General features: G+C 38.5%; 1 protein-coding gene across 2 annotated transcripts in view; it reads right to left on the bottom strand.

Moving 5' to 3' along the window:
• NOTCH2 (notch receptor 2) overlaps positions 1–15693 on the bottom strand; it is a 162588-nt gene that overhangs the window by 138904 nt on the left and 7991 nt on the right. Inside the window, exon 1 of one of the 2 annotated variants that reach the window (XM_047086031.1) lies at positions 10191–11704. The exons of the other annotated variant lie outside the window; for it this stretch is intronic. Coding sequence (XP_046941987.1) covers positions 10191–10251 — 61 coding nt within the window. The 5' untranslated portion in view covers positions 10252–11704. Of the gene's footprint in view, positions 1–10190; positions 11705–15693 lie in introns of those variants that run through there. 2 annotated transcript variants of the gene reach the window in all.

Below are 15693 nucleotides of genomic sequence, written 5' to 3'. Positions count from 1 at the left end.
TTCTAATCTCTTTTTCAAAAATGATGATTAGATGATCTATGGTCCCATAGCCAATGAAGCAGTAGTTTGCAAACTTTTTTTTTACTGTTATCTACAGTAAGAAATATATTTTAAGTCAGAACTCAATATTCACACATACACATACACAGGAAAAAAAATTTCAAGAAACAATGCCTACCCTATGTGACATTTTCTATTCAGTTCCAATTTTCCCCAAAAAGTGCTGTTTGAGACCTACCAAATCATGCCCCACTAGTGGTCATAATGTGCAGTTTAAAAACCTTGGACTAGAGCACTGAAGTAAAGTACAGACTTGCAATAAGACAGACCTAGCTCCACCTTGCTGTATCATCTTGGGTAAGTCACCAACCTCTTCAAAATTCATCTTTTAGATCAAGATGAAAACACCAGGGTTGTTATAACATGGGATAATAAATGTAAAGCACTTAGCTACATTATTTCTGACATAGAACAAGTACTCAATAAAAAGTTGTGATGAGGGGCACCTGGGTGGCTCAGTCGGTTAAGCGTCCAACTTCAGCTCAGGTCATGATCTCACGGTTTGTGAGTTTGAGCCACACATCCGGCTCTGTGCTGACAGCTCAGAGCCTGGAGCCTGCTTTGGATCCTGTGTCTCCCTCTCTCTCTGTTCAGAGCTCACGCTCTGTCGTTCTGTCTCTCTCTCAAAAATAAACATTAAAAAAATTTTTTTAAGTTGTCGGGATGATTAATAATATCAGTGCTATTATTATGAAATTCAAAGATTCCAAAAGAAAGTAAGATAAGTGGAAGGGAGCTAGGAGAAGGGGCAGGTTCACCTGCAAGCATCAAGAAACAGCAGAACTGATATCAAGTTAATCCCAGCCTGTGCTCATTGAAATTCCACAAAGGGATTTTTGTGTGCTTTCTTCACAGTATCCCCTAACAACTATAACAGTGGCTGGCACATAGTGGACACTCACATACTTGTTGGATGAATTAATTAATACATCTGGAAGCTCACCTCTGTGCACTGGAAGAGCAGTGAAAAGATCCCAGCCAGCCTGCATAGTTCCCTCTGCCCCCAAACTCAAAACACCTAATGTTGCTTTAAGCCAGTCGTTCTCAAAGTGTAATTTCCAAAACAGCAGGAGCATCTGGGAACTTGTCAGAAATGTGAATTATCAGGTCCCAATCCAGGCCTACAGAATCAGAAACTCAAGGGATGGGCCCTGGGCCCAGCAATCTGTATTCTAATAAGCCCTCCAAACTTGATGCATACTCAAGTTTGAAAACCACGATTCCAAACTGTGATGGCTTGGAACCTTACAGCAATCCCAGGGGGCTGTACGTACAACCAAAGGGACTCCTGCAAAGTTCATTAGTCATAGGAACTAGTTACTCATCTAGTTCAACCAAGACTCTTCAGAGCCAGCTACAACCTCCAAGAAGTTCCCAAGAATGGCTTCTCCTCTTTTGCTTCTCCTTAGCTCACCACTAGAGCCTAAAGTGGACAAAACAAAACAAAAACAAAAACCCTTTGGAACAACTACTCTAACATTCAGCACAAGGCCTAACTCTTAGAAGGAATACAAAACCTACTTTTTTTTTTTTTTTTTTTTTGAGAGACAGAGAGCATGAGCATGGGATGGGAGAGGGGGGAGAAAAAGAGACAGAGAGAGAGAGAACACCCCAAGCAGGCTCCACCCCCAGCATGGAGCCCGATATGGGGCTCAATCTCACCCGTGAGATTGTGACCTCAGCCAAAGTCAAGAGTTGGATACAACTGACTGAGCCACCCAGGCGCCCCACAAAACCTATTTCTTAAATGGCCTCTTAGCTAAGTACATTCCCTGGGCTCACACTGTCCCATACCAACACTTGTGTGCCACAGGCTCGGGACGCTTTCTGAAAATCTACGTTTGTTCTCAAGAAGTTCTCAAGACTCACAGCCAGTCCGCACACAGCAACCCTGGCACTGAAACTGCATGGCACTGCCCTACCAATACCTACCTCACATTTGACCACTTGCCAAAATCAATGAGAACCAGTGAAGCATCCATCTTGTACACAAACACATGCTTCAGAAAGATAATCAAATATTAATATCCAAAATTAAAGTCTGTGATGTTAATAGATCCAAGAACACAACTGTATCACTAGATTGAGTCTGTTCCTTCAGAAAGTCATAGAAAAGCTCACTAATTTCTATAAAACCTTAATTTTCCAAAAGCCATCTTAGTCAGAAGCTCTGCAGTGCCATCAGACTCTAGTTAGAAACAATTAGAATTATGGATAACCAATGATTTTTATCAAAAGGCAGGAAAACATAACAATTTTTTTTCCATTCTGAAAGGACTGCTAACATACCTTCCAAAGGCAAGGAAGTACCTTTTAAAATCAGGAAGATTCCATATTTCTGCCAATAAAATAATGATGCAGTTATACACACGGGACAGAAAGAAGACCTGGCCTTGGTGCTCCAGCCAGCCCTGGTACTTGACAGCGGGCTACTGATTAGGTCTCAGAGAGAGTCTCTGTCGCAGCCTCCAGAAATGAACACATGGTCTTATAAAAGATATGATGCCCTTGAAAGTGCTTTGCAAACTATTAGATAGTATCTTCTCAACATGCAAATTTATTCCTGTGAACCGATTCCTTCCCTCCCACTCAGTCACCAAAATGATTTATATTAGAAAGTGCTCATAAGTGGTTTGACAGCAGTTGTAACAAAAAATGTAAACTAGAAAAGATACTGAACACTTCTGTATACATACAGTAGCATGAAGCCAGAGACATGAAGGCTTTCAAATGCAAAGAAATGGGTTAGAAAAATGACCCATCATACATTGGCCTTTAATGGTTTCGGCAAAAATTAGAGCTAGAAAGACATGCCATTTAAGACAGAAAATGAATGACAAACAACAAATAACGTAAGATATTCCAAAAGCTCACAAAAGGATATATTTAAAGAGAAGTTTGGGAACAAAGAGCTAGGGAGGGCTATGTTTCTGTCAGGTTTGACTTATCCTTTGCTATGGGTACACTGTCTTTTCATGTGGCCCCAAAGAAATAGTTGAGCCATGATTGTTGTTGATAATGACGAGCAGATGCTGATGGGATGATTGCACATCAACAGTTCTCAGACTCAGGTCTTGTGTAATTGGGTGTGTCGATCTATGTCACTCCACAGATGGTTATTAAACTAGTTACAACTTCCCTAAATCTTTTCACTAGACCTGAGCAACATTTAGATAGCTATTCCTTGCCAACTGGGAATAGGCCCTATTGTAAAAAAAAAAAAATTTATGAACAGTTCCAAGGTCTATTCTCCCTCCTGAAAGGCACACACACATGCATGCGCGCACACACACGCACACGCGCACACACACACAGAGTAGGGATGTTTGTTTAATTCAAATTCCAAGCTATCAAATTTGAAATTTAACACTTTACGAAAACCATGAATGTTCCTTTACTGCAGTGAACATTACAAGTCCATTAATTTCAAACTGTCATGAAGAAAAACTGTAATCAATCCCCAATTTTTCTATGAACAAATTATATGCATTTTGGATAAGCTATGTACCTCAGAAGCAAGACTGCTATCAGTGCTATCAAAGCTCTCCTCAGGTGATGGGAGAATGGGGAATCCTAGGTCTCAGGATATACAACTGCCAAATTCTTCCTCGTGAGAAAGGTACACGGCGATGATGTGGCTAGATGACAGTGGCCTTCACCAAGGAAGCTCCCAGCTGGCCACAGGGCATGGCCAAAGCTGGACTCCTGGGCCAAAATGGTCCACTTGACATTTTCTTGATACAGAGGTGTCAAACCTTCAACCAGTTGGCCAATTTGGTGGAAAGCTTTCCTACACTGTACACCTGAAGAAATATTTGGTGAGATGGCTCCCCTCAATAAAAAGCACAACTTGTGAAACGCATTCTGTGGAAAGGCAAGTATACTTTCATATACTAAGAGATGTAAACAAGGCAGAGACTCATACAAATTATTAACCTTAGATTAATAAGCTAAACTGAAGTGCCATATGAGAGTTTGATCATTTTTCTTTTCTTCCCTATGAACATTTGACAGACTTAAAAATTTTAGCCATCATGCATTTTGTTCCCTGAAATATATCAGTTACACTTCCCACAGAAGCCAACTACGCATTTCCTCATGGGTGTACGTGTAAAACTACCATAACAAAACATTCTCTATTTCCTCATTTTGATTAAAAAGAAAGAAGAAATGCTAAAAGGCACTTACATAAGTGACGGTGCAATACTGACACACCTATCTGTATTCACGATTCACATTCTGCTCAAGTTAAGGAGAGAACTGCCCAGAGCTATGAAATAAAATTACATTGAGAAGGCCAGGCTTTGTGCTCTTGAGACAATTTAGGGAAACTTTAAGGAACAGGAAAGTCACTTCAGGCCACTCAGGAAGAGCTAAGGCTTGAGACATTAAAAACAGCTGAGGAAAAACACTGAGAAACAGACATCAGAGCACATGAAATGCATGTAAATTAACATGACATTATGGACCCACTGGCAGAACATATGGCAGTTGTGATGGGCTCAGCTGAGTCAGCCACACTCTCCTGCCTATTTCACTTTGGATCAACATCCTGTATAGGTAACAGCAACAACTGGTGACTACAGGCACAGAATAGCTTTAATAAAACCTAACTGATCCATCTGGGGAAAGAATTCTCAGCTCCTGCTTCGTTGTTGTCATGCTCTGACACAGCTCATCATACAGAAAGGAAGAGAATCCTTTCCTATTTTGGTGAACAGAATTCAGATTTAGCTACATTATGCAGGAAGCACTGTGGTGTAATGAAACAAGAACTGCCCTAGAAATCAGAACCTGAGTTCTAATCCTGGCTTTGCCATGTGATCTACACTCACCATGTGATCTAGAGGAATTCCTCTGAGCTATCTGAGACTTACTATTCTCATCTGTAAAACTAAAATAATACCACCAGCCCTCCTTCCTTAGAAGACTTCATTTATGGCTCAAGTGAGATCATGTTTATAAAAGTGACTATAGGTGTGCCTGGGTGACTTGGTCAGTTAAGCGCCCAACTTTGGCTCAGGTCACGATCTCATGGTTGGTGGGTTCCAGCCCCGCATCGGGCTCTGTGCTGACAGCTCGGAGCCTGGAGCCTGCTTCAGATTCTGTGTCTCCCTCTCTCTCTCTCTGCCCCTCCCCTGCTTGCATTCTCTCTCCCTCTCAAAAATAAACATTAAAAAATAATTTTAAAATAATTTTAATAAAAGATAAAAGTGACTATAAACCAGAAAGCACTATTTAATGTAAAATTCCCAATCCAAAATCCTGTGAAACAGGAAATCCTCACCATCTAGCCCAGAAATGACAAAGTATTACATGATTCAAATGAGCTCACATAAACGTATGTTACGAGACCAGTCCAAATGGGGTGGGATGTGTGCTGGACTGGTATAACCAACTTTGACATTTTTTAAAATTTCCCCACTGCTCTCCCAGTGCCTCAACAATGCTCAGGAATTACAAGCAAGAACGATAATCTCCTCGGCCTCCCCCAGCCTTCTCTGGCACAGAAATCCAACATAGGCCACTTCACATGCCTGATTAGATAAGCTTTCCCAATGCTGAAAACCAACTGCTTCTAACATTTCAAACCTGATTTCCATTAAGACTCAGGGGTGAATGATGGGAATAAGTACCAAGTAGATCCTCCTTATTGAAAGAGTTCTCCAGCTTTAATTTGAAATACTAAATAATTTTTTTTCTATGAATCAATTGCTTCTGAGGTGACGGGTGCAAGACACTGCAAACTTGCGCAGACAAAAGGTTAGAAAGGCTTTTAATTCACGCAGTTAATTTACAAATTGGAAATTACTGGACGGTAGTGCTTTTAGTCTGTTCTTTAAATGATCCATAATCTTGCCTTGGCAATGGAACAGAGTCTAAAGGGAATCCTTGAAAGAAACTGAAACAAGAAGGGCCAGACAAGTATGTCCAGATCCTATCTTCCAAAGCAGGGAATTACCATGTGGCTAATGAAGTTTAAACTATGAGCCCCCCACACTTGAGTGCCTACTTTGTGCCCAGGACCATGCGATTAAATATAATGTTTTTAATATCTGCAAATAATCCTGCAAGTTAGGTATTACTATTATTCCCACTACATAAATAAGGGAACTGAGACTTAGAGAAGTGGCTTGCCCAATATTCTTAACTAAGAATCAGAGCCAGGTTTAGCTGGCTCCCAAAACTCAACAGCTGTGCTAAAGCAAAAAATCACAATGTAGTGGGAAAGGGTATCTAAAGTCATTCCAAGAGATAATTAAAAATAAACAATCAACCTATACTGTCATTTATTTCTTTCATTACCCTTAATATCCCCGAGCATTCTATTCTCTCCTTCACCATTCAAGTGGCAGCTAACACAACTAAACCTTAAGGAGAAAGCCCAGTATGTTTGAGAGGACCCACATGTGTGAGCATGCATGTGAAGGGCTGTATTTTAAAACAGGATTATCTGGGATTATCTGTTGATGTCAAACACATTCTCTTATCTATTGGTACAGATGACTATTGATTTTCAGTAACAAAGGAGACAATAATAAGGAAAAAGTTCACAGAAAAGAAGAAAAACTGTGTGCTTTTTCTATAATGACATGTGTAGAAATGCTGCACACAGTTAATTTCAAACTTCCCAGGCCAAGATAGGTTAGTACTGGGTACTTTCAGTAGTTGGCTACGTCCATTGTTCATGTGCTGAGGCATTCCAATCATTTTACATGGTTTCTTACATCTCTTTCAAAATTAAGTAAGAATACATGTGCATGTGCACAGTCAAGAAAAAGCTATGTGTAACTAAAAAGGCTGCCACAAATATAATTCTGGATGGCCATTTTCAATCTTCCAAAATGTTCTTTATTAAGAAAAAAAAAAGCTACCCATTCATTCCTGATCTAATCTACTAAAGAATTTCTTTTAGGATCAAAATATAAACGGCAAAGAAATGCTAAAAACTTTCCTTGGATTACAACAAACATAAATCCATTCTTCCCACTTAAAAAAAAAAAAAAAGATTTAGAAAGGACTGCAAATCCTCAAACTGCAATTTTGAAGTATAATTCCTATATAATGCAAATGTTCACTCAGAGGTAAGATGTTAAGAATGGTAAAACTTAAGTCATTTTAGTACACAAAATATCATTAAATCCAAAGTTACACTGCCTGTGGGACTACCGGATTCCACCAAATAAATGGCATTACTTACAGTGGGTTAACTGTGTGAGCTCTGGAGCTGGACAAGAGGAGTACCAATTGTTGGCATATACCGATGATTAGCTGATTGACCTAGATGACCATCCCTTAACCTTTCAGTAAACAGGAATCAAAACACCTACTGTAAGGACCAAAGGAAACAGGTAAAGTACTTTTACTAAGTACTGTCAAGCATCTGTCGCATAATAAACCCTCAGTATATGATGGCTATTGTTGCTGCATATAAGCTCCATAAGGACAGAGATTTTTGTCAGTATGGTTCACTCTATTACTAAGGAGGCATGCCTTGGTCAACTTTCATGAAATATCCCCAGTTCCTCCAAAGTGACATTCACTTTTATCTGTATTAATTACATTCAAATGCTGCTATCCATAGTGTATACCTCCTCTCTTTTACTGTAAGTGGTTTCAGCTGCTTTTTTGGAAAGATTTAAATATTGGAAAATACTTTAAGTGTTTTAAGAGTATTTGAGTTACCATATGCACCACTTACATTTTCTGTAAACAGTGTGCTTACACATAATTATAAATATCTCAGACTATAAAAGAAAACCTTTCATAGTATTCCCACAACTGAAAAACAAAGTCTTAGAAATAATTATAGAGGGAGCAGAAGGGAGTGGTAGGTAGAAGACAGTTTACTAAATCAGCAAAATAAGAAGTGGAGTTTTGTCTTAAAACAAAACAAAAACCTGACAACCATTTGCTCAAGGCTGCCAAAACTTGAGAATAAGCAAACTGTCATGGGAAACAAATGTTAAAATACAAAACGGTTTTCTGAGAAAGTAACTCCACCAGTCCTGGCTTATCCAATTCTGAATCACTAATGCTACTGCCCCACTGGCTTGTCTTAACCACTACAGAGAAGTCCAAAGGGACAGGCAGGGGGCTCACAGGCAAATATTTCCTCTACTGTCACTGACATTTCCAATATGGCTACATTTCTCCCCCACTTTTCCACTCCTTCTCTGTTTCCTTCTTCAGATCTCAAAAAAAAAAAAAAGAAAAGAAAAAGCCAGTTGATGTACTGATAGATCATTTGAGGAAAGATCACGTGGCCAGAAAACAAGCACTTGGGTTCTGGCCCAACCTTCACCTAGTGCTGGGTCCCCACCAGTCACTTCTTTGGGCTTTAGTTTCCTCATCTGTAAAACAAGGATGGACTAAATGGGTAATCACCCACCTTAAATTCCCAAATCTCCAGGAGCCCCTAAAGACGTATTAACAGACCATAGGATATTTTTATTATTTCAAAATGTCTAACAGAGATAGTCCATGAAGTGCTATAAGGCTAATTAAAACATTGAATATTTTGGCTTTAGACTAGTATTCCACATGGTGACACCGAATGGCACATGATGATGTTTGTCATATCATATGAAATTGGGGAACAACTGAAATGGATCTGATATTATCCTTAAAGATACACTTCAAAAAATCAGAGTTTTTGTAGTATGCATAACATCCAACCACAAATGTCTGGTTAATAAATAATACGGAAATGAGTTAACACCTATCGGTGCAATTTGTGTAATAGACAAAATTCCTCCAAATTGGAAGTACACACCATTAAGGGAACAAACTCAAAGACAAGACCCCTAAATATGTATACAGTCACTGAAAAGCAGTGAACAATGTACTTGCTGCAAAGATGAAGCTCCTGTTTCTCACCAAAGGTCCGAATCACTCATCCACTTTTGATTAAAGTGAAAGCAACAAAAAGTCCATACTGCAACATAAAATAACGCTATTTACCTCACTCTTAGTATGTGCCAGGCACTGCACTATGAATTATTATCACATTATACACTTATTTAATTCTCATAATAACCCTAACAATTACATGCTGTTATAATCCTTTTATTACTAACGAATATGAGGCACAGAGTGCTTAAGAAACTTGCCCAAAGACACAGAGCTAGTATGTTCAGAGCCAGACTAAAAAGTATCCCCATCTTCTCTCCCCATAAGCCAATAACTCCCTCTCAAAGAGAAGTCTCCATAAACACAGGCAGGAATGTCCCCAAGCAGAGCCCTCAGGAGTCAGGTCATTGCTAAGGGCAGCCCTCTGAAGATCTCATAGCTGTGGCCCATTTTGGCTTAAAGACTCATCCTTAATGGCAACTCCCCTCCTCTCAGCCCAAATTCATTTTGTTTCTCCTGGTGACAGAAATGAACTAAAGGAAGTCAAGGGCCATTAATGTCCATCCATTTCTTGTTTATTAGAAGATAAAAAAATTCCTAATAGCTGACCTCTACAATTCAAAAAACTGCCAGGGGTGCCTGGGTGGCTCAGTTGGTTAAGCGTCTGATTTTGGCTCAGGTCATGATCTCGCAATCTGTGAGTTCGAGCCCTGTGTCGGGCTCTGTGCTGACAGCTCGGAGCCTGGTGCCTGCTTTGGATTCAGTGTCTCCCTCTCTCTCTGCCCCCCACCCCCCGCTTGCACTCTCTCATTCACTCTCTCTCTCTCTCTCTCTCTATCAAAAATAAACAAACATAAAAAAATTAAAAAAAAACAAAGAACTGCCAGTCTTATGAATTTTTAGTTATACATATCATAAAAATATGCATCTTTAGGGGCACCTGGGTGGCACAGTCAGTAAAGCACCTGACTCTTGATCTCAACTCAGGCCATGATCTCACAGTTCATGAGTTCAAGACCTATAATCGGGCTCTGCACTGACAGTGCGGAGCCTGCTTGGGATTCTGTCTCTCTTTCTCTCTACCCCTCCCTGGCTTGTGCTCTCTCTCAAAAATAAATGAATATAAAAAAAAATTTTTTTAAGAAAGAAAATGTATATGGCATGTAAATAAAACAAAATTCTAAAAAAAAATGCACCTTTAGTATATCCCTCAGTTTCCCCACTTAACCTATTCCCCATCTTGTAGGGTTGTTGTAGGCGTAATTTTATGAACGTACATAAAGCTCCATCGTTGACTGCAGATGCTTGAATTCTGTCTCCATTCTTCATTAACCACATTATTCACCCCATCATCCAAAGCTGTGAATCTCAGTTCCAATTTCCTTGTCTGTAAAACAGTTAAATACTGTCTACCCTAAAGGATAGCCATGTAAATTAAGTGAGGAAATATACGTAAAGCCCTAGCAGAATGAGACACATAGTAAGAATTCAACAAAATGTTTTTTTTTTTTTTTTAAAAAAAGCTGAAGTTTAAAAAGTCAAACCACAAGTTTATATCCCCAGCCCTGTCACTTATTATCTAGGGTTAAACAATGGTATACAAGCCAAATAACCCCTCTGAGGCTCAGTTTCCACTAAGGTTTTATGAAGAATAAACGAGACAATTATAAGAAGGCTCTGTAAACTCTACATTGCTATGTAAACATCGGGGTTGTTTTACTTTATGAAAATAAGTTGTATGTCAGTTATATTGAATGATCCTTCCAAATAGTATCTTCATCTTTAAAATGGAAAAACAGGCAGAGAAATTTTAAGCCATAGAGGGAAGGCTGGCAGTTCCAAAAGTAGGATGGAGAAAAGGACTAGGCCAAAATAAATTCAGACCATGACAAAGCAGAAAATAAGTAAGCCTTCAAAAAGAAAGATGAAAATAAATACCCCTCAACCTGTTTTTAATCAGCAGCTTCACCTGTTAATTAAGCCTCTCAATGCACAGTCTAGGTGTAAGAATTCTCTAATTTCCTCCCAGAAACAGTATTAGACTTCAGGGTGAGAAAGAGCTTCACTATCAAATCTCTTTTCCCACCCATAAATTAATTTTGTGGATGGGGCATAGAAACAAAGACAACTGGACACAAACCGGAATCTCTCTAACTGGCATTCTCTTAACCACACCTAAAAAATAGTCACAATCCTCTTCAGAGAGGTTTCCTTCTTTGGTTGGTCAGAAATGTCCTTGTTCCCCAGGTCTCTTCCTGCTAAATATGGTAATAGCTGGCAAACAACCAGCCCAGTAAATTCCAATGATACTTAAGAAAGCATTCATATTGCCTGAAATTACCCTGAATCAAACACTTAAGACCTGCAGGGCTTCCACATACAACAGTTCAGCTGGAGCTCTTAATGTCAAAAGCAGCAGGGTACCTTAAGAACATACAAGCTTGAAAAAAAAAGCAGTCTACTCTTCTTTATTGCAACATTCTTCAGCAACAACATTGATCTCCTACCCACTGTGCACACAGCACTGCACTAGGGCAGTGGGAGGCTGGAGGGAGAAATGGAAGAAACAGGTGGTGTCCACAGGGTGCCAAAACAACAAGTTGATTGAGTCAGTTCTGTCCCACAACTAATCAATTTGGTGAGGAGAGAGGGGAGGGAATCTTAGTCATCCTGTTGTCTGACCAAACTGACTGGCTAAACCACAGTACAATTATCAATTAGGTCAAAATGTCAGATTTAGTAGTGCATTAGTCCTGCCTTTCAGGGATGTTACATACTTCAAAGATCTTGGATGTCCAGGAAAACAGGACATAAGCAGCTTACCCTCAACCCACCAAAATCACATATTTAGTTCCAGAATATACAGTTTCCCTCCAGTATATTTTTATAAAATGTTATATGTGCATTTCCTGAGCACATACAACTGACAGCTTTTTGTTTTATGATACAGTCAGATTAGAATTTTAAAGTAGCTATAGACAATACCAGTTAACAAGAAAATTACAAGATTAAAATTAAAATTAAAATTACCAGTTAAAAAGAAAATTGATGAAGCTCATTGCAAATCAAAGGATTGAAAACCTATCAGATAAACAATTTTTGAAATCAATATTGGTAGCAATTTGATATTATGCAGTTTAACCTGTCCATGCATGTTGCAACACATTTAAGACAAAGGACTAATACACTTAATATAAACAGCTTTTTCAAATCAGTAACCAAAAAACGAATACCTTGAGGGGTAAAAGACACAATTTATCAAAATAAGTAAATAAGAAGTGGCCACCAACCATATGAAAAACCACTCAGTATCACTGTATAATCAGGGAGGCAAGTTAAGATGAGGTAGCCTTTACCACTTATCAAATTGGTTAAGAGTTTTCAAAATAAAAACTAGGGTTGAACACAGGTGGGAACACAGTTTCATATTCTGCCAATGGAAATACAACTTGGTCAAACTATGTGGAAAGGAATTTGGCAGTGTGTATCAAAGTCACAGGAAAGTCCATACTCTGATACAAAATACTGACTTCTGAGAGCTTATGTTAACAAAATAAATATTCCTACCAAGATTTAAATGTACGAATGTTCATTATAGCATTATTCACAATTATGAAAGTTGGCAACTGAGAATTGGTTTCAGTTTAAATTATATATAACAGATCCTTAAGATAGAACAGTATACACCCTTTAATATTCTTAAAGAACATTTACATATAGGAAAATGTTCACAATATCTTAAGTAGTGCAGAAGCAAATGATAAAACTATACATATGCTAAAATGCCAACTGCAATAACAGAAAAAAACTGTCTAGAATCTATCAAAATATTAACTGTGGGTTTTGGTTGGAAGTGATAGACTTATTGGAGATTTTAATTTTCTCTTATGCTTTCCTTTTTATTTTTAAATTGTTTCCCAATTTTAAAAAATTACCCTCTTTGATGCAGTAATTTTTCTTCTGCAAATCTAGTTTAATGGGGAAAAATCCTAATGAGGAATTTTTTTTATGTATGAAGGTGATCAGCATCATTTATATAGAAAAAAAAGTGGAATCAACTAAATATCCAATCAAAAAATGGTCAAAACTAGTAACCCCATTAACAAGAATATTATTTAACCAAAAAACATCAATTTATGGAAAATGCTTGAAAATATGAAAAACATTTATAACCATCAAAGAAAGGCAGTACAGAAAACTGTGCATATACATCATTAATCAATAACTTTTTAAAACTAAAGGTAGTGGGGTGTCTGGGTGGCTCAGTCAGTTAAGTGTCCGACTTTGGCTCAAGACATGATCTCACAGTTCATGAGTTTGAACCCCGCATCAGGCTCTTTGCTGTCAGATGGAGCCTGCTTCGGATCCTGTTTCCCCCCACCCCTGTCAAAAATAAACATTTTTTATAAATAAATAAATAAATAAATAAATAAATAAATAAATAAATAAAACTAAGGGTAGAAAAAAGAAACCAAGAGTACACTAAAATATTAATAGTATGATTATGAATATTTTTCTCATAGTTTTCTAGATTTTTCAATGTCCTTAACTACTTTTAAATGTAATTACTTTTTAAATAACCTCCCCCTCCAAAAAAAATCCTGTAGGGGCACCTGGGTGGCTCGGTCAGTTAAGCGTCCGACTTTGGCTCAGGTCACGATCCAATTCATGAATCCCAGCCCCGCGTCGGGCTCCGTGCTGACAGCTCAGAACCTGGAGCCTGCTTCGGATTCTGTATCTCCCTCGCTCTCTGCCCCTCCCCCACTCACACTCGGGCTCTCTCTCTCTCTCTCAAAAATAAGTAAACAATTTTTAAAAATTTTAATTAGGGGGCACCTGGGTGGCTCAGTCAGTTGAGGGTCCAACTTCGGCTCAGGTCATGATCTTCCGGTTTGTGGGTTCAAGCCCCGCGTTGGGCTCTGTGCTGACAGTTCAGGGCCTGGAGCCTGCTTTGGATTCTGTGTATCCCTCTCTATCTGCTTCTCCCCTGCTCACCCTCGTCTTTTCCTCAAAAATAAATAAAGATTTAAAAAAAATTTTTTTAATTTTTTTAATTAAAAAAACCTTGTAAAGGTGCCAGAGAAAATCAACAAAGTATAAATACGAGTTAATTATGTGTAAACACGAAGAATAACTCTGTTACTTTGTAAACCTACCTTAAAATATTACAATGCTTGTTTTTAGTTACAACCATTTTCTTTAAATCTCTTAGGAAGTATATGTCACAGGAGTCCTGAAATATTGTCACTTACTTTAAATAGTAACATACTACCAAGGACTTGCATGATTCACAAGATATGTTTTTCCTCTAATAATCCTCATAAAGATTAGAAAGTGTTTTAAATGTTGCAATAAAGTAAATGTCCTTAACATTTCCAATTAAAAAAGATCTAGCAAATAAATAAAGGCATGTTCAGAGCAAAGAAAGACATTAAAAATAATAATCAAAATATACACATCCTCAAACTTCAACGAGTCTCAACACTTTCTGGATGGACCAAGGCATGTGAAAGCAGAGAATTAAATGGCAGTTTCTTTGCAGCTTACCACATTTCAATTTAGAGGAATTAACACATTAGCACTATCTAGTTTTCTGACTATTTATATTCAGAAACTTAACAAAAGACATTAGTGAGTAAACACTATTCGATTATTCTTATTTGAATGTTGGATAAATATGTCAGCATAGCAACCTCTCCTTCTTAGGGTCTAGTTAAAATAGACTATTTAATCTTCAAGGCTTAAAAAAGCTTCCCAGAATCTCCTCACAAAAGACAGATGAGAATAAAAAGAGATGAAAAAGAAGCAAACAACAACCATTTTAAATGCACCTGCTTCTGAACAAGCTACTATACTTTAGAATGTAACCACAGCTTCTTGTGCAATACTTCATTCAGCAAGCAAAATTGTAGTTTAAAGTGATGCTATTTGTTAAAAGACAACATATTATTAAGGAGGCAATATCTGACTCCAATCAAAATATTATCGTCATGTTTTCCTTACCTCACAAAATACACACAAGCTTTCTTCATATGATTAAATATATAGAAGGGTGGGGGAGTTACTCTTAACCCAGAAACAGGTTCTGCAACACCCATAGACCCAACGTGTCTTTGTGAAGCAATGAGTCCATCTTGGCATGATGTCTGGCTGATGTATTCAAAGAACCAGAGTCACTACCCAGCTGCCAATATTCTGAAAGGAAGTGACTTGAAGACCAGAAACTGCCTCAGGCAGGTCTCTGGGAAGGTGCTTCAGTCCAATGGGAAGAAAGACCCAGGCCCCTCACTGAATGATCAAAGACCAAGAACACCAGAGCTGGACGAAGATAACTAGCCTGCAGTTCAAGGGTGGCAAGGGACAGTAAAATGACCCCCAAGACTTTGTTCAATCGTATCTAATAAAACACAAACTTTGAGGAGCTGGTAGAACAGGGTTTTGCCAAGACAAGCACAGAGGGTGAGGGAGATGTTAGTATGATTAATCAATGCCACCTGAGGCAGCAGCGCTGGGTGTGTCCATACCGTACCTCAGTCATTGCCTGGCTGTGACAAGAAGTTCCTTCAGCTACTGCCACTGAGAACTAGGTCCTCCAAAGAAGATATTTCCACCTTAACTTGTCCTAGATCGGGCTTCTCATCAAGGACTAAGAAAACAGCCCTCTCTCTCTGCCACAAACCCAGTGATAGACACAACAGATACCATAACATGTGCCAAACTTACATTTAGACCCATACCAGACAAAGGGGTCTTTATCTTTTCCCCCAAGTTAAGTTTAGA

This window comes from Lynx rufus, unplaced genomic scaffold (genome assembly GCF_022079265.1).
Source record: "Lynx rufus isolate CCGP_SWC_20201006 ecotype Redwood Valley unplaced genomic scaffold, mLynRuf1.p SCAF_2, whole genome shotgun sequence".
Taxonomy (NCBI): Eukaryota; Metazoa; Chordata; class Mammalia; order Carnivora; family Felidae; genus Lynx; species Lynx rufus.
Note: the sequence above shows the minus strand (reverse complement) of the source record. Positions and strands in the feature narration are given on the sequence as shown.